Below are 23,387 nucleotides of genomic sequence, written 5' to 3'. Positions count from 1 at the left end.
TGGACGTTGTTGAACCAGAAATTCGAACACTGAAGAACACTGGCCTGAGCTGTCAGAGCTCATTTCATGCAGTACTGAGAACTGTGTATATATGTAAGCTTTATTTTTATGTATGTGAGTACACTGCAGCTGTCTTCGGACACACCAGAAGAATGCTTAGGCTCCCATTACAGATGGTTGTGAGCCACCATGTGGTTGCTGGAAACTGAACTCAGAACCTCTGGAAGAGCAGTCAGTGCTTGTAACAGCTGAGCCATCTCTCCAGCCCCTAAGTGAGTGTCTTGACACATGTTGAAGAGTGTCCAAGATGGAGTTCTTCAGAATATACTTTTAAAAATTAATGCAAGTCTGCTGTGGTGGTTTGAAAAGGTTTGGCCCCATAAATTCATGTGTTTGAATGCTTGGCCACAGGGAGTGGCACTATTATGAAGTGTGGCCTTGTTGGAACAGAGGAAGTAAGTCGGTGCAGGAAGGCATTGAGGTCTCCTATACTCAAGCTCCTCCCAGTATGGACTCAGAGCCTCCTCCTGGCTGCAGTGGAAGACAGTCTCCTCCTACTGCCTGTGGATCAATATGTAGAACTCTCAGCTCCTCCTGCACCATGCCTGACTGGATGCTGCTATGCTCCAGTCTTGAAGATAATGGACTGAACCTCTGAAACTGTAAGCCAGCTCCAATGAAATGCTGTCCCTTCTAAGGGACCTTGCCTTGGTTATGTGATCTCTTCACAGCAATAAAACCTAACTAAGACATCTGCAGATACATACTGTAAGAGAATATACAAGGGAAGCCAGTGTAGGCCCCATGCCTGAAATCCCAGGAGGGTCCACTAATACTGCTACAAAGAGAGACAAGGCACACTGACAAACCTGTACAAAGCACCAATGAGTCCATGTAACAAATAATCACCACCATCACCATCAGAACCAAGAATGCTACTAGATTAATTCAACTCATTATTATACTATTAAAAATTTTAACAGAAAATTTTAGAAACTGCCTATTTTTCTCTCCCTTCCCACCTTACCCAAAGACTTGCAAACTGAAATGGTTGCCTCTTCCAACAGCTTCAACTCAGTACTGTAAAGACAAAAGGAATGAAAAGTACTTTAGAATGCAATACTAAATATGCACACACTAACAGGATGCATCCATAGGAAACATAAATCAGAGCAAGAATATGGTTAACAAGGAAGACAATAAAATTAGCAATGTAAAGAAAGTTGCACGGCCTGAGCTACAGTGCAGACCCTGCCTCAATTCAGTTTTCAGTGTAGTTAGGAAATGTACTCTAATTCACAGGAGGGTAGAGAGGAGCCTGGGGAGCCCTATCTTTCAGCACCGGGTAGGGTAATCCATAACAGAACAAGCCACTGACCCATCATGCCCTTATTGAGAGAAGTGATGTTATGCTTAGGAGACATGGGAAGTATAGCTCTCAATACTGTCAAATAGTTAAGCAAAAGGCAGGAATGGTGTTAAATACCTGTCATTACCAGCATTCAGGCTGGAAGATTGCCATGAGTTCAAGGCCAACCTGTACTACATGAGCTGAACAGTGAATTTAAGTACAGCCTGGGCTACATTGTAGACCCTGTCTCAAACAACAACAAAAAACAAAAATGAAAATTAAAAACAGCAAGAAAAGAAAGCATACACATGCAAGCTTCAGTGCTTCAGAGACACAGAAAAACAAAGGCATGGTGACACACACCTTGAATACCACAGCTCTGGGAGGCAGAGGCAGGGGGATCGCTAGGATTTTGAGGCCAGCCTGGCCTACAAAACAAGCTCCAGGCCAGCCAGAGCAACATAGTAAGAACTCATGCCCTCCCCCCACCCAAAACAAAACAAAACAAAATAATAAACAAAACACAGTAGCCAAAAGGCTGTTTGTCTGTTTGTAAACTCAAAAGTAAAAAGAACCCCAAAACATCTAACTTGAAAAGGCTGGGCAGTGATGGAGTCTCTGTAAATTCAAGGCCAATCTGCTCTACATAGGGAGCACCAGGACAACCAGGGCTATGTAGAGGCAGCTCAAAAAGCCAGGGGTTGGGGGCACAGAAAGAGAAATGGATCCAAGGTTAAGAGCAACAGCTGCTCTTACAAAAGAGCATCCACATGTAGGCCATCTATAACCGCAGTCCAGGGACGCTGATACCCTCTTCTGACTGCCACAGGCACCAGGCACACATACATACAAGTATGTAAGACACTACCATGCTTACAGTAACTCTTTTGCTTACTCATTCGTTTTGAAACTGGGTCTCCTGTCACCATCTTCACAGAAGTCTGCCGCTCTCTGCCACCCTAGTGCTGGATTGAAAGTGAGCACAACCACGGCCAGCTTTGTTCCTTAATGGGAAGGCAGGCAGCGGCTGGATGTGCTGACACATGCCTTTAATCCTGCACTTGGGAGATTGGCAGATCTCTCTGAGTTCAAGGCCAGCTTGTCTATAGTTCCTAGACAACCAAGGTGGCATGGTGAATGAGACCTCAATCAAATTACAAAGGGGAATTCAGAGACATGGCAGGCACAGAGCCCTACCATGTTTAGGACATGGAGGTCGATCAAGGTGGGTCATCTGCACAAGCTGTAAACTAGTGATCTTAACCCTCTCTCTGGCCACCAGGTCACACAAGGGCAGGAGACTGCAGGGCAGGATGTCCAGCACTCCTGGAGCTGGCATTACAGGTGCTTGTGATCAAGCTGCTACGGGGGCTGAGAGTCACTCTCTGGTCCTCTAGAGAAGAGCAAGTGTTCTTAATGGCTGAGCCATCTCTCCAGCCCCAAGGATGTATCCTTCCAAGTGGTTTAACTTCCTTGTCAGAATGACCCCACCTCCTGGAAAGCTGCTCTCTGCAGCTAGCCAGGCAGCAAGCACCAGCCTTTCTGTGGTGAGGCCCACGAAGCCTTTCTCTCCGTACCCATCTCAGCAATCACTTCCGGCAAAGGCATCCTCAGCCCCCACATTCATGTTCCATGAAAGCAGGGTAAGTGCAACAACGAAACTTTATGGCTGGGGTCACCACGACATGGACAACTGTAAGGGTCGCAGCAGAGAAAGGCTGGGAGCCACTGCTGTACAGGAACTGACCCAGGCACACTGACTGTCGCTTAGCTTCTTTCCTCTCACATCCACTTCCCAGTTTCCTACACTTCCCGGGCATTTAAGAATCAGGTGCTCGCTTGCTCCCTCACCCGGCAGCTGCCTGACTTGGAGCCAGCTGTTCTGGCAGGAGATAACAACGGACAAAGGCTTTGCAGTAAACACAAGTCAAAGGGCACTGCACGACCATGCCAACGCCAACGCTCCCGAGACAATCATAGTCAGAGACCAAAAGTTTCTCAACAGACCTGGGGCACTGGAAACACACCAAAAGGGACAAGAGGCAGCAAATGCTAACTCAGATCAAATAACGGACACCACACAGAATACTTCAGACTACAGCAACTCCACATCTGCAGGACATTAAAGATGGTTAAAATTCATAATCGCATAATCAAACCTTTGCTCCCAAGCCAGCCTCTATTAAACAACCACCAGGGTCCTGAAGCAATCCTCGTCTGGTGCCACATCGGGCACATTCTTGGATCCGGCCACTCTGTCAGTCCCTGACAGCAGCAGTTACAGAAAGAAACAGTCACTGAGGAGACGATCTTGCTATCTGTGGTGCCATCCCAACACACAACGAAACTGAAGAGACTGGAGGAGGATGACAGAAAGCACTCCCCGCACCCCCCCCATCCACAACTCTCCTTACAGGGTTCTGACCTCCACAGGCATCAGGCACACGTGAGGTGCACATACATACATGCGCTACACATATATGCATGCAGGCAAAGCATTCATACCCATAAAATATAAGTACATTTGAAAGTTCCTTTTTAAAACAAGAAAAATGTATCATGCATGTAGCATGTTATAAAAATTCTATCAAGCTGGGTGATGAGGGCATACACCTTTAATCCCAGCACTCTAGAGCCAGAGGCAGGCAGATCTCTGAATTCTAGGCCAGCCTTGTCTATAGAGTGAGTTTCAGGACAGCCAGGGCTACTCAGCAAAACCTGTCTCAAAAAACAAAAACTGAATATATCTGGGTCATAATTACAATTGCACAAAACAATGTGAATGATCAGAAATTAAAAGCAATCTAAATATGACAAGGAAAATGGCGGCTGAAATGTGACTGACTGCTATGGAACTATGAGCCCCAGTGTATTCAGATAGCAAACCTCGAAAGTACATATGTTCTTTCACTCACAGCTCCCAGTAATTCAGACTGGCTGTATTTTACTTTTTAGGCACACCAGTTCCAGACTCAAATGGTAAAAGATGAAGATTTCATAATTCACACCTTTTAGAGAAAACAGACATGCCAAAAGCTGTTGGGGGAAAATTACAAAAGAATTCTGAACATAGATTTGCTAAACAAACCACAATTAGGAGATTTACAAAACAATACTAAAAATGTCTTTGTCCCTTCCCCTGAAAATTATCACAGAATGTCTTCAGGATTGACAGTTGACACTAATGTCGTTCTGGGCCTACTACATACCGACTCCAACAAGTCTGCGATCTTTGTCAGTTTAGGGCAAGTAGGTAAATCAACAAGTGGCCATTCAGAAAGCCAGAGGCGTCAGCAAAGAGGGAATTACAGAAACCAATCACAAAACTCACAAGAATTAGCCCATTCAGTGGTCAAAATGCAGGAAGGTTAACACTTTAAAAGAACCTATTCATGGTAAAATTTTAAAGGATAAAACTGCATATAAATTTATTGCAGAAAATTTTAACACATCCAAACAGAACCAAAGGGCGCCTATATTTGTGTGACTCACAATCCTCATGCTACCATTCAACCGCCCAAACCAAAGTCCCGGAACTATTACATGATCAAAACTACAGCAACTGCCACACTGGGTAAGACAGGAAAACAGGACAAATTAATGGCTTTAAAATTCAGATCTCAATGCTGCTGAGAAAGCAATCAAGGGAGCAAGGATCTTCTTGGTCCCTTACTTCAGCAGTGCAACAATGCTTACTGTGCCCCATTTAAGCATCTCACATGTTTCTTCTGGTCAGATTCTCTTGAGCTAATTTGGGGCAAGTCTCTTTTCTGTTTCTCAAGTGAGGAAACACATTTAGAATTTAAGTTCACTCAGCCAACTAACCCTAGTCAGGGAAGACAAACTCCCCTCCAGCGCAGGGTGTCTGTGGGAAAGGACAAGTGTGAACTGGGAGTGATGGGCAACCTCAGCATCCTTTCCTTGAGGCACTGCCTCATTTACAGCGTGACTCTCTGGTCGTTATTTGAAGCTCAGTTTTATGAGTTTACACTTCCCAGAGGAGAGAGCGCCACGTGGCCATCACCGTAATTCATCTCTGGACAGACAGACACACAGACATAGACACAAAGACACACACACACACATGCACGTTCTTATTTGTTATAAGACAAGGAAAATCCCTGAGAGAAAAACTGAAGTGGTCAATGGAACTCAACAATGCTAATGAGAAATGGAGCCTCTATGTGTAACAAAGTGAAGTTTTGTGCCAATGACGAATGGCTGCATGACATGACGCTGCAGTACAGGATACCCAGGCCAGCAAACTACCAGACAGAGAGGCAGAGGGTCCCAGGAAGGCGCAGTGAGGGAAGTCGGTACTATTTAATGGGCAAGGCACTTCTGTCTCATATGGAAGAAAGGTCCTGGAAATAGAGACCAGGGATAGTTATACAAACACAGTGATTCAAAAAAATTATGTAACAGTAATACACAACATCAGGTTTTTGTTTAAAAAAATTGATAGTATGTGGTATTTTAAATAGATATGACTACTTTAACTTTTGTTTATGCATTTTATAACTTTCCTATAATCACAGATTACTTAAATGTTTTTTTTTAAAGATTTATTTATTTATTATATGTAAGTACACTGTAGCTGTCCTCAGACACTCCAGAAGAGGGCATCATATTTCATTACGGATGGTTGTGAGCCACCATGTGGTTGCTGGGATTTGAACTTGGGACCTTCGGAAGAACAGTCGGTGCTCTTAACTCACTGAGCCATCTCGCCAGCCCTACTTAAATGTTTTTAAAAATTATTTTAGCCGGGCGTGGTGGCGCACACCTTTAATCCCAGCACTCGGGAGGCAGAGGCAGGTGGATTTCTGAGTTCGAGGCCAGCCTGGTCTACAGAGTGAGTTCCAGGACAGCCAGGGCTATACAGAGAAACCCTGTCTCGAAAAACCAAAAAAAAAAAAAAAAAAAAAAAAAAAAATTATTTTACTGGTAAAATCAGTCTTAAAGAAGTCATCTACTTGCACAATGAGAAATACATAACAACCTGGCTATAAGGAAATTTATCAGACTTCTATTTTTATTAATGAAAAATGAGAAGCCAGTGATGTGGTCAACATTAAATAATGTAAGGCTATTCATTAGGCAGCCTAGCCCACTGTGCAGGGAAAGACGTAAGTGTAAAGAATGCGATGAAAGCATTTTAATGGACATGAAAAACACGCACAGCCCGTGAACCCTGGTTCATCTTGACGGCTATTAAACATTTTCCCTTTATGTATGTGAGGGTTTAGACCTGAGCATGCGGTCTGGTCAGAGCTGCCATTCTGCCTTACCTCAGCACCATCGAGGGCCCAGTGTGTAGAACAGTTCTCATGATGCAGTAAAGGCTTCCTTCAGGACAGCGGCTGTAGGAAGGCAGCAGGCGCAGCAGACACAGGCAACCACACTCCAGCAGGGTCTGTGCTCATGTTCTAAACAGCTCAACACCTCCCTCCCAACAATCACGTGACCAGCCGGTACGAAGGCGAAGGCTCATGCCTGTGATCCCAACTCTTGGGAGGCTAAAGCAGGAGGATCGAGAGTTTTGGGCCAGCCTGGGCTACCCTTTGGGCTATCTTTGTTTAAGAAAAGAAAGAAGGAAGGAAGGAGAGAGGGGGTGAGGGAGGGAAGAAGTGAGGGAAAAGGGAGAGAGGAGAGATGGAAGGAAGGAAGCCAGTCTCATGGCTGAAAACTAATTCTATTTATGTTCATTCTTCAGTTTCCACTTTTAAGTCAGTCCTTGCTATTCTGACCTAAGATTAACTTCCTTAAAGAAAAGGAGCGTGTGGCCTGCCAAACTCTACCTACAGCAGTGTTCTCACCCTGTGGGTCAAGACCCCATCAGGGGTCCAAGGACCCTTTTCCAAGGGTCACATATCAGTTATTTACATTATAGTTCACAATAGTGGTAAAATTAAAGTTATGATGTAGCAACAAAAGTAACTTTATGGTTTGGGTCCCCAGAGCATCATTAGGAAGGCTGAGAGCCACTGCCCTATGGGACTGTGTTTCACCAAATCCATCCAACAAGAGCCCACTGGGTCCCACTCCCTCAGCTTTCTAACAGGTGACAAAAGCAAGCACCAGGTGATGGCCACAGCTGCTCTGCCCCAGTCAGGACTCAGTCTCCCTTCACAGACCACTTCCTGCCTGAGCAGCCTAATCAGGTCCCAGTGAAAGACCAGGAGATCACCAGGAAGCAGTTCCAGCATTCCCTGACAACAGCCAAGCCTGCCACACTGCCTCTCACTCCTTTCAACAAAACTGACAGGTTAACACAAGCGGTTTTCTCAAAATGGCCTCATATTATAAGAACCCACTCCTGCCCACTTGTGTGACGTCATTCACTGCCATACTAAATGAAAACACAAGACACTGAAAACAACCCAATGAACACACGGCCCAATGACTAATTGACTTAATCCACTATTAAATGCTTTGCCCCCACCAAAAGGAGTGGTAGGGCTTAATAATATACAGAGGGCTCTTCAAGATATAATCAGTTCAAAACATGGTCAAGCAACCTTAATTAGTAGGCAGAGGAAGGAGGATATCTATGAGCTGGAGGCTAGCCTGGTCTACAGAGCAAGTTCCAGGACTGCCAAGGCTAGACTGCAAGAAACTCTGTCTTGAAAAAAAAAAACCAAAGAAGGAAAACAGTACATAGGATTCATGCTATTTTGGTCAAAAGTTAGGATGATATATGTGCATATTTGTTTACATATGCATAAAATAGCATTCAGAAGGATATTTGAGCAAAGGAAAAACGGTCACCTCTGGGAACAGTTTGGGGAGAGACTCAGGCAGAGAAGGGACAGAGGAAGACTAGCACAGTTTTTTAACTTTCATATCCTTTGGAATCTAAACCACAAAAATGCATATTTAGGAAAAAAAAGAAGTAAAATTTTAACTTTTTATTTCCAACCACAGACATCATGGTCAACACTGGGAGGGCCCTTGCCTTTCTTCCTGTTAGGAATGTCCAACCTTTACAAAACAGCCATCTATAACCCAAGACCCCATGCTCAGCTAAGCTTGTAACTTTGCCTTGGGCCACACTGATAATCATCCTCCAACCCACGAGGCCCACAGCCTACATCACATCCCCTGCACACCATTCTCCAACACACATGGCCCTCGGCCTACATCACATCCCCTGCACACCATCCTCCAACCCACGCAGTCCGAGGCCTATTTAAACCCTTTGAGAGGACATGGCACCACCTTCCTAGTTCACCATAAAGGCCTGAGAAACAAACAAATGGTAGAGCAAAACACACCAAGAGCACTCTGGTCCTGCAGCTCTAAATGATGACCACGGCACACACATTGTGAACATGGCCCACACACATACTTCCACACCAACATATTCAGATACCTACAAACCAAAATATGGTAAATACTGATTTATTCTGCATTTTACCACCATTATGTACTTTAGAAACCTGTATAAAATCAACCACACAAACAGTTTATAAAGATGTTGCTAAGAAAAACAAAAAGGGAGCTGAGGAGACGGTTCAGTCAATAAAGGCTTACTTGAGGATGTGGGTCCATCACAGTCATTATCTGACAGGAGTTGTGGCATGCTCCTTCAATCCCAGCACTGGGGAGGTGGGGCCGGGTAGAACCCTGAGACTCAGCAGTCGGCCAGCCTTGCCTAATCCACAAGTTCAAGCTACACAAGAGACCCTGTCTCCAAAACCAAATAAGATCGATGGCACCTGAGGAATGACTCCAAAGGCTGACCCTCTGTCTGACCTCTACACTCATGAGCACACACACCCATCAACTGGCTAGACTGGCTGACCAAGCTCTGGGGTCATCTGTCAGCATCCTGCCTTACAGGAGAGTTACAGGTGCAAATGGTCACGGCCATGGTTTGGTTCTTTGAGACAGAGCCTTCCTACGCAATCCTGGCTGGCCTGAAACTCACTAGGTAACCAGTCTGGCTACGCAGGTACCACCACACCCAGAAGATTTTTGTCCTTGTATTAACATGGGTGCTGGGGACCCAAACCTAAGTCCTCTCACGTGCAGGGAAGGTTCTAGGTCTTCTACAAGAGCAGTAAGCATTCTTCACCACGGAGCACCCCTCCAGCCCCATGTTGTTTTGGGGTTTTCTTTTGAGACAAGGTCTTACTATATAACCCCGGCTGTACAGACCCTAGCAATCGACCTACCTCTGTTTCAGTAATTTACTTCAAAATGTAAAAAAAAAAAAAAGACAGAGAAACCAGGCATGGTGATACACATCTGTGAACCCAGCAATGGGGAAGCAGAGGCAGGAAGATCAGGAGTTTAAGGTCACTCACTGGCTGCTACACACATGGAGAACTTGGAGACAGCCTGTGCTACATGAGACCCTGCCTTAAACAAACAAACAAAAAAATAAAATAAACAGTCAAGGTTTCAAAGTGAGACCCTGTCTCAAAAAATTAAAAGCTCCACCCACACAGAAATAACAGAAACGCCCTTTACTGACGAGTGACAGAGAAGATGTACAGTCAGTCACACCACACGGCAGAGTCTGAGCAACAGAAAGGCATGAGAAGCATGTGGCCCGTACTGAGGACCATCTGGGAAAGACGCAGGCCTCGAAAGACCACAATTCCATTTAGAAACAGCTACAACTCTCACACTTGCTAATGCTGGGGAGAGGGGAGGGAGAGAGAGGAAGGGACTCCTGATGGGCACAGGATGGAGTCCCTTCAGATGGTCACCTGAAACTGTCCCAGTGCTGCATAACTCAGAGACTGTACACAAAGTTACAACAGGGAAACGATGTGTGGCTCACAGTGGGGAAAAAAAAAAATCAGTTTCTACTGTGGTTATAAAGTTAGCACAAATGCAGAGGTGTAAAACAATCAAACTGTATTATGGGGCAGTTGTGCAGGGTAGACGCCTAACAACAGTTCCCCAAGCAGAAACCAGAAAGTCAGCAAGTGACAAAGAGTCAGACACACGAGGAAAAGAAACCCTTTCCCTGCCCCTCCCAGCTCCCAGAAACTGCTCCTGTATCAAGGTTCATCATTCCACTTCAAAAAAGCCATAGCAGAGATAAATTTGTATGCATGTAAAATAATATACTTGGTATTCTGAGCTAACAAAACATTAGAAAGGCTAAGTTCATAAATAGGAAGCTGATTAAATGTGTTTAAAGGCTACTCTGTAGGCACTAGAAATAAAGCTATGATCTAAATGGTTACATATACAAAACATATTTTACTTAACCCAGGGAGAAGGGAAGTACAATTTTATCGTTTGTATGTAAACAAACTTGTAAGACTAAACGGGCTGTGTAGAAATAACTTCACACTACCTCTGAAGATACAGAAGAGCTGCCGCTGGCAAAAGTTGCCGGATAAAGGAGACAGAGCCGGAAGACCAAACCCCATTTCCTACCTTCTGGATTTTCTACTGACACACACGGCAACCAGAGTAAAAGCCCACTGGGAGGCAGCATATTGATAGCACAGGCCCCCGTGGCCTTCGATCAGAATTTTCAGGCTCCAGGAAGTGTCTTACCTGCTGGTTGGTGCAGGGAAAGAAAATGAAAAGAGCTGATTCCAGAAGGGGTCGTTTTCAGAGATGGACTCGGGGCCTGACAGCTTTTTTAAGTACTCGTTTTTCGGAAGATCACTGATCTTGCTGCTGTTCGATCCCATCTTCTATGTGGTAAGCAGCTCGTCCTCACACGGGCATTTCCACAAGACAACCTATGAAAAAATGGAAAGGCTATTCAAATTGTTCAAGTAAACATCACACTGTTTGTAGCATTGAGCTAGACAGACATAGAAAACTGCACCTCCTCTAAAGGCACACTTGCAAATACACTGGACCTCAGGTACGAATTCCCAAGGGAGGAAATCTACCTGAGCCGACAAACACACAAACATGTCAGTCACTGCATACACCTCACGTTAGGATGAACGTAACTGGGGATGGAGAGGCACTGAGCTTATGAGCACTCGCTGCTCCAGTCTAAGTGCCAGGGTTCGATCCCAGCACCCATGCATGGCAAGGCCATCCTCTGGTTCATATGCAGCTGGAGCCATGTGTACTCCTTTGATGATGGCTTAGTCCCTGGGAGTTCTGGGGGGACTGGTTGGTTCATATTGTTGTTCTTCCTGTAGGGTTGCAAACCCCTTCAGCTCCTATGCACCAGGCTTCCTTTCATGACAATAACAGACTGAACCTCTGAAACTGTAAGGTAGCCCCAATTAAATGTTTTCCTTTGCTCGAGATCACCAATAGAGGAGTTAGAGAAAGGACGATAGGAGTTGAAGGGGATTGCAACAATGGGAGGAGACTCCGGTCCTTGATCCCCTGAAGGCTCAGTAGATGCCCCGGTGTAGGGTAACTGAAGGCCGGGAGGTGGGAGTGGGTGGGTGGGTGGGTGGAGGAACACCCTCATAGAAGCAGGGGAGGGAGGATGGGGGCTTCTGGGGGGGGGTGCCTGGAAAGGGGATAACATTTGAAATGTAAATAAAGAAAATATCCACGCCGGGCCCACGCCTTTAATCCCAGCACTCAGGAGGCAGAGGCAGGCGGATTTCTGAGTTCGAGGCCAGCCTGGTCTACAGAGTGAGTTCCAGGACAGCCAAGGCTACACAGAGAAACCCTGCCTCGAAAAACCAAAAAAAAAAAAAAAAAAAAAAAAAAGAAAATATCCAATAAAAAGAAAAAAAAAGTTATATTACAGAGAGAAAGAAAAAAGAAAGGAATATTTTCCTTTGTAAAGAAGAATTACTGTGGTCATGGTGTCTCTTCGCAGCAATTAAACCCTAACTAGGACAATACCACTCTCAAAAACGGTCAGATCCAACTGTGTCAGATCCAACTGTGCACAAAATCAGTAAGACTGGCTGAAATCAGGAGCAGCCCCAACAACTGCCTGCTGCTGACATCTGTTCACTCAACATGGAAGAAGACATGTTCTTCTCAAGGTCTGTTTCCAGCATAGAGAGCACACTCTATATGATAAAACACACTTTTAAGAAATTTAAATACAAATGCTAGCCAGGTGGTGGTGGCCCATGCCTTTAGCCCCAGCACTCAGGAGAGAGGCAGAAGGATCTCTGTGAGTTAGAGGTCAGCCTGGTCTAAAGAACAAGTTCCAAGACAGCAAAGCTACAAAGAGAAACCCTGTTTTGGGAAAGGGGGGTGGATACAAATGGCCTTTACGTGTTCAAATCAACAGGACAAACAAGGCAGAGCCATGAGAACATGCTGAGCTCATAAACAATGCAAGCCGGGGATCATAAAGTCATCCCCTGGCATCACAGAAAAGAAACGTACACAAGAGAGCTGTTTGAAACTAGGGAGACAAAGGGGCTGTAAGCGCCAAACACCTTGTGTGAACTTTGAACCCAGACTTGAAAAAACAAAGAAAAAAATGGAAGGGGAAAAAAATGCAAGCACACTTTACACAAATGAGAAATATGGACTTGGTTAGAGGATTACATGCGCTGACTCAGCAGGAAGATGACATCCCATATGTGGCTCCCCCTTCTGGGATTAAAAAGTCATTACATCTGCAACTAATTTTCAAACAGGAGTGCACTTTTTAACTAGTACAAAATAAAGATGAGAACAGGTAGTGTTTATTGTGGTATTCTACTCTTCTGCCTTTGAAACTTAGTAAAAATAATGTTAACAAGCAAGTAAAAAGTCTTACCAAATAAGTAAAAAACTACATATAGATACAACACTGAAAAAAATAATAGGCCTGAGCTAGCAGCTCAGTAGTAGAGAACTGCTAGTCATATAACACACACACACTCACACACACACTCACGCTCACTCACACACACACTCACTCACACTCACACCAGCATTTGGGAGTCTCAGGCAAGAAGAAGGCCAGAGGCTAGCCTGAGGTACATACCAAGCCCCTGCATCCTCTCCCCACGCGCACTCCCCAAAAGATAAAACCACGCTAATGGAAAACAGTTCATTTTTCAGGAAATAAGTTTTTGTACCTTGTTGTTTGCTATATGTGATCAAATGCCAATAAACCACACAAACACACACACAAAGGGGGGGGGGGCAAGAAATACAAATATCTTTTTTTTATTATTTATTCATTTACTATATGTAAGTACACTTTAGCTGTCTTCAGGCACCCCAGAAAAGGGCATCAGATCTCATTACGGATGGTTGTGAGCCACCATGTGGTTGCTGGGATTTGAACTCAGGACCTTCAGAAGAGCAGTCAGTGCTCTTAACCTCTGAGCCATCTCTCCAGCCCCAAGAAATACAAATATCACAATCCCAGCACTCGGGAGGCAGAGGCAGGTGGAATTCTGAGTTCGAGGCCAGCCTGCTCTACAAAGTGAGTTCCAGGACAGCCAGGACTATACAGAAAAACCCTGTCTCGAAAAAAAAAAAAAAAAAGAAATACAAATATCTTACTATGGTCTGTGGTCTACTACACTGTGCCAGTATAATTCCCTGACTTTGATAAAGAGATGCCAGAAGAGCAGAAGAGCCTGCCACTGCTTTGTGGTCCTTCACTCTCATCCACTCCCGCTGTGACTAGTGCCAACACCTTAGCCTGAGCTCCCTGGTGCTGGTGCAGCAGCTGCTGACCTCAAGCCTGAGCCAGCAAGAGATACTCCTCTGTGTCACCTCCTGGTGTTGAGGCCTTAGGTCCAATAAAAAGGCCTTTCGAGGCTGTGCAAGCTAGCTCAGTTGTTTACAGTACTTGTTGCTCTTAACATGGCCCCGGGTTCCAGACAGCGGCTCACAACCATACCTAAGTCCAGTTCCAGGGGATCCCTCCCAATCCCTGGCCTCCTCAGGCACCACACACACAGTACATACATATGGTCCACACACATGCATGGTACATAAAAATCATTCACACATGAATCTCTACGATCAATATGAAGAGGCTGGCCTAGAAGTTGCTCTGTTGCTTAAGCTGGCCTCAGCCTACACTCCTGCCTTAGCCTCACAAATGCAGAGATAACAGGTGTGCAACACCATGCCTGGACTCAAGTGGGTTTTTGCATGTGTTTGCATGTGTGTTGGGGGGGGGGTGCTATTGTTTGGGTTTTTTTTTTGATTGTTTCTATGTGGGTTCTTATTTATGTGTGCAGGACTTTTGCCTGCATGTATGTCCTGTGCCCCACATTCATGTAGCACTTGAAGAAGCCAGAGGAGGGTGTTGGATCCCCTGAAATGGGTTTAAGCTGAGCCACTTCTCCAGCCTCTTCTTGTCTGCATTTTAAAGAGGATCTTACATAGTCCAGGCTGGCCTTAAACTTTCTATGTAGCCAAAGATGACTTGATCTTCCTACTTCTACGTCCCAAGTGCTGGAATTTCAGGGCTGCATTGCCTCGCCCAACTTTCAGGTGGCCATGTCTGCTCACTTCTGACCTTCGTATTAGTGACATGTCCAAGCTGGGAACACAAAATGAGGGGACAGCTGCTGCAGCAATTAACAAGAGAAGTTCAGAGAATAGCTGGGCCAAAGACAGGACACAGAGAGGCTCCCAAGAGCTGAAGCCAGGAGATATGTCCTAGTCCATGGAAAGGTTTCTAGGAGCTGCCAAACCTGAAGGTTAAGGGTCTGAGCTACCTTGGGCCTGTAAGCTATACTACCGTGTCATAGGCTGAGGAGCCCAAGAGCTGTAAGAATCGCAGCTATGGGGCAGAGATCTCAGCACCAGTGGCCTACTCGGGAGCCCTGAAACCAGCCGGTGCCACCTGCAGCTGCTGCCACTCATGCTGTGAGAGGTCAAGGATTATAATAGATGCCAAGCACCAGGCCTACTGATACCCAAAACTCATTGCAACAACCTCTGACCCAGTTGCCTGCAGCTTTAAGTCTCTGGCTTGAACTGAAGTAAAGGGCACAGAGGATTAGAGCTGTAAAACCTCAGGGTCTGAGGCTAGCCCCTAAGGACACACAAGGGCCCACAAGTGCCAAAACTGGAAGAGTTCCTTCACACCGCTCACAATTCCAACCTGGAGAGTACAAAAGGCCTGCAACCAGCTGATGAGCAGCAAAGACATGCTACCACTATGCACACAGGCATACGCATATGCAATAGATTTCTCTGCCAACATAATGAGCCAATTCAAGCCGAATTAAAAGTATAAAAGCGCCGGGCGTGGTGGCGCACGCCTTTAATCCCAGCACTCGGGAGGCAGAGGCAGGCGGATTTCTGAGTTCGAGGCCAGCCTGGTCTACAAAGTGAGTGCCAGGACAGCCAGGGCTATACAGAGAAACCCTGTCTCGAAAAACCTAAAAAAAAAAAAAAAAAAAAAAGTATAAAAGCAGATTTATTTGGGAACAGCCCCCTGACAAGTTCACCAGTCTCAGGAAGTGAGGCCAAAGAAGTCGACATGCAAACAGAGATAGAGAGATAAGGTCGGAGAGAAGAGAAGGTAACCAAAATGTTTGGATTATATAGGGAGGACCAGGGCACTGGGCTGGAAAGTTCAGGGTAAGGGACAAGCCTATTCTAGCCACACCCTGTAACAAGTAGGGACTGAAGGATGCTGGGAGGACGTGGAGGCCAGGTGTGCTTTGATATGTTAAATAGGCACTTCAGCCACTTGTCCCAAGTTTGGAACTTAATACCTAAGTATGCTTTGTATGTGTTAGCTTACAGGTGATTCCACTAGGCTGCCCCTCAGGGACCTAGCAACTGCTTATGTCATTACCTACCACCACTGCCACCAGGTGTGTGCAGTTGGATATGAGGATCCCTCCTCCCACCCCCACTCCCCCATCTCTCTCTGGTACCCTGTGTTCCTGGCCCAGTCTCTCTCTCCCCATTTCTGCCCATCCTTCTCTGTGCCCCCGCCTATTCCCTGTCCTCATGACTCTGCTCCTATACATAGTCTGCTTGTCCGTATGTCTGTTCATCTGCCTCTTTCCCTTCTCCAGACCCTAGCTCCCCTCCCTTCCCCCAAGTAAACCCCTTTTACACCAGAACCATTGCATGGAGTACTTGGGCACACCTTGGCATGAGCCCACCAGGTACCCCCACTACATTATCATTCCTAACAGTATGTGTGTGTGCCTGTACACACACACACACACACACACTTTTTTTTAAAGACAGGGTTTCTTGAAACATGGCTGTCCTGGAACTCACTTTGTAGACCAGGCTGGCCGTGAACTCAGAGATCCACCTGCCTCTGCCTCCAGAGTGCTGGGACTAAAGATGTGCACCACCATGCCAAGCCAATCCTAGCATTATATTAACACAGGGATAAACTTGATGAAAAGTGAAAAGTATACAGGACTCTATTGTGCTTTAAAAGTATGGTTAGTCTATAATTACTTCCAGGGAAAGTTCTGAATCTAATCTGCAAAGGCTGGAGGGGTGACTCAGTGGTTAGAGGCACTTGTTGTTTTGCAGTGGATCTGGCTTTGGTCCCTAGCACCCACATGGTGGCTTATATCCATACAGTTACAAGATATCTGACACCCTCTTCTGGTTCTGTGGCACCAGGCATACTATTATAAAAATGAATAAATCTTTAGAAGAAAAAAAAAATCTAATCTGTAATTCCCAGAAAGCTACCAATAAATCAGACTCACCAGTATTTCTTACATACCAGGAAGTCCATTTCACAGTGCCTACATTATCACCTAATCAGTACTTTCTCACACACCAGTAAGTTCATTTCATGGTGCCCACATTATCACATAATCAGATACTAGGATCTTACAAGCCACTCAGTAACTGAGGACGAACACCCTGCCCTGTCCATTACACTGGTGGCCACAGGTGAATGACTCGTCTCCAACCTCACTCAGACCTGGAGGAGTTCTGAACAGTGGTAGCACACCAACCAGCTTAGTTCATCTGAGACATGACCACTGCTAATTAAAAATGAAACAATCCTCTCCAGAAGGCAGAATATGCATTGGGCTCTCCCAATATATGTACCTGAACTCTCCTGTCAAGCCATTAGCCATGATGCCATGGGAAATAGTTCTTGTCCCCTTCCACCTACTTGAAGACAGTGCCGCTGCCTTTCTATCCAAGTTCTGCCTTCCTGCTTTGATTGAGATAGTCCTCCACTGTAGCCTAGCCTAACCTTGAAATCACAATCCTCCTAGCTAGCAGCACAGGTGCGTGCCACAACAATAGCTTAAATTCTTTCATTTGTCCAATTATCCACGACCCCAGAAGATATCTCACTGACTAGTTTTGAAAAAGCAAACTGTGGCTGTTTGAAAAGGAATGGTTCCGTAGGCTCACATATTTGAATGCTTGGTCATAGGGAACAGTGCTACTAGACAGGAATTAGGAGGTGTGGCCTTGTTGGAGGAAGTGTGTCAATGAAGGTGTACTTTGGAGTTTCAAAAGCTCAAGCCAGGCCCAGTGTCTGTCTCTCTCTTCCTGCTGCCTGCAGATGCAGAACATCAGCTCCTTCTCAGCAAGAAAGGATTTCACCATTTGTGGTGGTCTAAATGAAAACGTTTTCCACAGACTCACAGGGAGCGGCATCACTGGAGGTGTGGCCTCGTTGGAGGAAGTGTCACTGGGGGAATGGGCTTTGAGCTTTCAGAAGCTCGAGCCAGGCCTCGTGGCTCAGTGTCTCTTCCTGCTGCCTGCCAATCCAGATGTAGAACTCTCAGCTACCTCTCCATCACCATGTTTGCCAGCACGCCACCATGCTTCCTGCCATGACGATAATGGACTGAATCTATGAAAGTGTAAGCCAGTCCCAATTACATGTTTTTCTTTCTAAGTGTTGCCATGGTCATAATGTCTCTTCACAGCTACAGAACACTAAGACACAAATAAACAAAAGAGACCATAACAATTTATGTACAGTCAGCTATTCATCAGGAGACTCTGCTAATTAGCTGTCAGCACTGCAGACATCCTGGACAAACATGCCCAAGTGTGTGGGTTAAAAGTGGGTTGGTGACGAAAGAGTACTGGTTTGCTGGCGTAAGTAATTTATGCCTAGCTTTCTAGAGACTGGATTTTGCTTCTGTAAGTTTTATTAAATTAATGAAGAAGATAACATCAGACTAAAAGAGAGGAGAAGCATGGCAATTTGCCTCACACGAAGTGCAATGCTAGTCCACTCTCCCTGTGGTAACTTTAGGGATCCATGACCATGGCTGAAATGTACTCAGTTGGCAAGTCAGAAGACCTGGCTTTGGTCCCCAGCACCATATAAAACAAGCATGGTGGCTGGGGGCTGGAGAGATGGCTCAGCAGTTGAGAGCACTGTCTGCTTTTCCAGAGGTCCTGAGTTCAATTCCCGGGACTCATAGCAGCTCACACATGCAGGCAAAACACCAATGGACATAAAATAAAAAGTAGTAAGTTATTAAAAAGCAAAAACTAGCCAGGCGTGGTGGTGCACGCCTTTAATCCCAGCACTCAGGAGGCAGAGGCAGGTGGATTTCTGAGTTCAAGGCCAGCCTGGTCTACAGAGTGAGTTCCAGGACAGCCAAAGTTACACAGAGAAACCCTGTCTCGAAAAAACAAAAAAAACAAAAAACAAAAACTAAGCATGGTGGTTCACACTTGTAGTCAACCACAGTATGCGGTGGCAGGAGAATAAGTCATTCAAGATGCAGAGAAATTGTAAGGTCATCCTGGGTAGCTACGTGAGACTGTGCTTCAAGAAAGTCATCAGTGAAAACAGTTTACTTTGCGAGCTCATCAGGTACGTGACTACTTCATCATCACTAGAACAAGGTTTCACCGAGAAACCTACCCTTGCCCTGTGAGACAAGGCAACAGGGAAGGCAGGACTACTGTGGAACCTGCTCGTGAAAGGCAGGCCTTCTTCAACAGACGCGGTGCAAATAGAAGCCTCAAGGATACACACTACAGAGCATCTCTGTCGTCCCACTCCTGGACCATCCAGGTTCTCCAATCAGAGAAAACCTCAGTTTCTTCTGGGGTAAAGGCCCTGCACCGTTGTTCCATGTGAGAGAAACGCGTGCGCCATGGCCTGCTTACACTGCCCTGATATAAACCTCTGTGCTCTGCCAGCACAGAAACTATCCTAAGAGTTTATGTTTTGTGCTTTAAAATGTGTTTGAGTGCTTTGCCTATGTGCTGTGCCCTCAAGCGCGCCAGGTACTCACAGGGACCAGAGGAGCGAGTCGGATGTCCTGGGACTAAGGTTCCAGACCCATGTGAGCCACCATACAGAAGCGCACCCAGGTCCTCTGCATGAGCGACAAGTGCTCTGAACCACCGGGCCACCTCCCCAGTGTCACTTCTCTAAACCCAAGGGAAGTGTCCTCGATATGATAAAGATGAGCAGAAAGGCTGCCAACAGCGCCACACACAAGCCTATGGGAGGGAAAAGCTGCTCCTGCCGCTTGCAGCAAGCAGCCTGTCAAAGGAGCTACAGAACAGCCTTTACACACACACACACACACACACACACACACAGCCTTCCTATCACACATCCCGCCCCTCCAGCTCTCATTATGTAAAATGGAGCTTGAAATGGCATCTTCCTACATTATATAAAATGTGTCTCCTAGGTGGATTACTCCTGAGAGACAAGAATCAAACCTCCCCCGCCCCCGCCCCCCTTTCCTTCTCCCTGTAAACCTCCAGCGCTCTGCTAAGGAGAAGGACACTTGCTGAAATAGACATGGTCCAAGTTAATAAACACATGAAAAAATTCTTCAACTTAAAGAAGAGAGAACTGTGCTATCCAAAACAACGAAGTAGGGCCCGGGAGACTGCTCCGTAGTTAGGAGCTCTTCCAGAGGATCCGAGCTCTGTTCCCAGCACCCGTGTTCTGGCCTCTGAAGGCACACACAGGCAGCAAACATTCACATAAACACAACTGTAAGTAAAAATTAAAAGAGCAAATCTAAAAAAGTAAAATGTTGTAAAGTACTGTCTTTACCCATCGGACGGGTAAAGGCTTACACACTGCCAACAGCGTGAGGATCGTAAGTAACAACCAGAGCATCACCTGCAGGGATCCATAGTCACTGGACACAGGTGGGCACACTCTGAGTACCCAGTGGACCAGCAGGATTATCTCCCACAAGTCCTAGGAGGCAGGGGAAGGGGTGGGAGTGGCACTGTTTGAATGAATTACAAGAAGGAGGAGGATGTGTGTCACTGGGATTGGGCTTGAGGTTTGAAAAGCCCATGGCAGGGCTAGTCTCTGTCTGTCTGTCTGTCTGACCGACTGTCTCCTCCCCCTCAGCTCCTTCTCCAGCAGCAGCACGCCTGCCTGCCTGCCTGCTGCTGCCACGCCCCCAGCATGATGATGATGACTGAACATGCACGGAAGCCCGAAGTTACATGCTTCCTTTTCTATGCCATCGTCTCTTAGCAGCAACAAACAGCGACTAAGACACATATCTAAGTAATTTACGCTTTTGCTTGAGAGGAAGCTGGGCAGGAGTAGGATTCTACCAACACAGATGAGTATGCCAGTTCTTACAGGATACTTAGAACTTGCTGTAAGAAACAGAGGCCCCAAAGTAGCTACTTTAAAGATCGGGATTGGGGGCTGGCAACATGGGACCTAGTAAAGGCATTGCCACCAGGCGTGAGCACCCGAGTTTGATCCCCAGAACCCGCATGGTGCAGGATGGACCTGATTCTCCCCATGCTGTCCTCTGAGATCCAGACTCCCACAGTGGCATGTGCATGGCCACACACATGAATATACAGAAATAAAGAAATAAACTTGCATTTTAATGTTTTTTACCTAGAGGCAGAAGCAGGTGGATTTCTGAGTTCCAGGCCATCCACGGGTACGTAATGAGACCCTATTGCAAAGGAAGGAAGGAAGGAAGGAAGGGAAGGGAAGGGAAGGGAAGGGAAGGGAAGGGAAGGGAAGGGAAGGGAAGGGAAGGGAAGGGAAGGGAAGGGAAGGGAAGGGAAGGGAAGGGAAGGGAAGGGAAGGGAGAGAGGGAAGACTGACAGACAGATAGACAAGTGAACTGACAATCTGTTGGGTTGGGAAAGACTTTTTATTCTGTCTGTCTGTACTGCTTCGTTTTTCCCCAACAATAAACCTGCTACCATTATATTCTAAAAAGAAGGTAAGCTATAGTTCTCTGTGCTCTTCTGGGAGAGTCCAGCGGGCTTCAGGTTTGTGCCAGCGTCTCTGAGTGAGCAACTCAAGGGTATACACTCAGTCTTGACTCTCGGTCAAAAGTCAACCAGAAACCTTTAATTAGTGGATATTTTGACTTGATGCCTGGGTCTCATAAATATTAACATTAAATTCATCACTGTACCCCAGAATAAGGAACCCCTTCAAACATCAGTATTTCAGCAGTGCTGTCAGCATTCCGGGCTTATATGATTTTCCTTACAGAGCCAGGCATTCGCTCCACAATTGCTTGTGACAGATGGACCACAAATGCTAGGTGTGAAGGTGACTACTGAGAAAAGAACAAGACCAGGTCTCTGCCACTAATGAATTAGATGTTAACGTGAAAGACATGATGTCGGTAGATTTGGGTAAATAACTATCCTGCAGCTACTTCTACCCAAGAAGCTATGAAAATATGAAAGAATTTGAGGCCAAAGGAACTTAGTACTTTTATTTAACCAGTTTATTTCCTATTCTTTTTTGACAGGGCTTCTCTGTGTAGCCCTGGCTGTCCTGGAACTCACTCTGTAGACCAGACTGGCCTCAAACTCAGAGATCTGCCTGCCTCTCCCTCCCAAGTACTGGGATTAAAATCGTGCGCCACCACGCCCAGTTTTTATTTCCAATTCTTAATCACATTATTTATTTACTTATTTTGAGGCAAAGAGACAGCTCAGTGGTTAAAAGCGCTTCCTGCTCCTGCAGAGTGCAGCAGGTGTGGCTTCCAGCAAGCAGAGGAAGCAGTCACAACCACCTCTAACGTCCACTCACACGAGTGCGGGCGCACGCACACGCACATGCACACACAAAATGATTGGAAACTCGTTGTGTTGGTGGTCTTGCTGAGTGTGGGCATCGCCGTTAGGGTATAAGCAGTTGTAAAAGTGAGCTGGAGGGAAGGCTGCTAAAGACCCTTGGGCCCTGGGTTGCTATTTAGTCTTGCATTGAAGCTTGCAGTCCCCTGCCTTGGAGGTTGGGGCACCTCGTGGAACCGCGTAGCCAGCAGGCTTCATCCTCCTATGTTTACCCCCCTGCTCCATTGCCCTCCCTGTCTTTGGTCTTAGAGTCCTAGGACTTTGCAGTCAGCCTTCTGTTTCCATGGACAGGGCCCCACCAGCAGCCCTACACCTTGTTTAGACTGTGTTGCGCCACGTCTGCATTTCTGTAATCTTCCAGGGTTCCGTGTGTGAGTGGGCTGCTGGTGAGAATTCCTGCATTCCTGCTGGCAGACTCTTGGGGCGGGCCTACTCACATTCATGTGGTAGGGTGCTCTCTCCCTGCTCTCATCCTGGTTGGCCGACGGCTGTTTGACGTCATTACCTTCATTCTCTGGGTGGAGTGCTACACTCAATTACACTCTACTTACATTTGGAGCAGTCTTTCAGAGACTTTGCCATTACTCCACCAACCATTGGTGTCTTTGCTAGTGACCACTGTCCATTTTTCTATTCACCTGGTTCAGCTCTGAGATTTCTCTTTAAAGTCTCTTGAGTACAAATGGTGTATGTGAAGATGGGCGCTGACTGGCTTGAGTTGTCCTCTGACCTTCACGAATCTTCATGGTGTGTGTCTTTTCTCCATGCACACACATAAAAATGTATTTACATTTAAAAAGCATTTATTTTATGTGTATATGTGTGCCTGAGTGCATGAATGTGCGTCCTATTCATGCAGGTGCTGACGGAGGCTCCAACAGGGCATTGAGTGCCCTGGACATTAGAGATGGTTGTGACTACATCCTGTGCTTACTGGAAACCACATCTGTGCTCTCTGCAGGAGCAGGAAGTGCTTTTAACCACAGAGCTATCTCTTTGCCTCAAAGTAAATAAATATTGTAACAGAAATAAATTAGTTAAATAAAAGTACCAAGTTCCTTTGGCCTCAAATTCTTTCATATTTTCATAGCTTCTTGGGTAGAAGTAGCTGCAGGATAGTTATTTACCCAAATCTACCGAC

At 46.0% G+C, this 23,387-nt stretch overlaps 1 protein-coding gene across 2 annotated transcripts in view; it reads right to left on the bottom strand.

Annotated features, from left to right (window-relative positions):
• The window catches only part of Dym (dymeclin), a 273,725-nt gene that overhangs the window by 239,117 nt on the left and 11,221 nt on the right, over positions 1 to 23,387 (bottom strand). For both annotated transcript variants that reach the window (XM_029471781.2, XM_021150437.3), the window contains exons 2-3: positions 10,877 to 11,067; positions 1,028 to 1,080 (exon numbers count right to left, since the gene is read on the bottom strand). In XM_029471781.2, the coding sequence (XP_029327641.1) occupies positions 1,028 to 1,080; positions 10,877 to 11,016 (193 nt within the window). In that variant the 5' untranslated portion in view covers positions 11,017 to 11,067. The remainder of the gene's footprint in view (positions 1 to 1,027; positions 1,081 to 10,876; positions 11,068 to 23,387) is intronic.

Source organism: Mus caroli, unplaced genomic scaffold (assembly GCF_978045245.1).
Source record: "Mus caroli unplaced genomic scaffold, Mus_caroli_1 scaffold_19, whole genome shotgun sequence".
NCBI classification, from domain to species: domain Eukaryota; kingdom Metazoa; phylum Chordata; class Mammalia; order Rodentia; family Muridae; genus Mus; species Mus caroli.
Note: the sequence above shows the minus strand (reverse complement) of the source record. Positions and strands in the feature narration are given on the sequence as shown.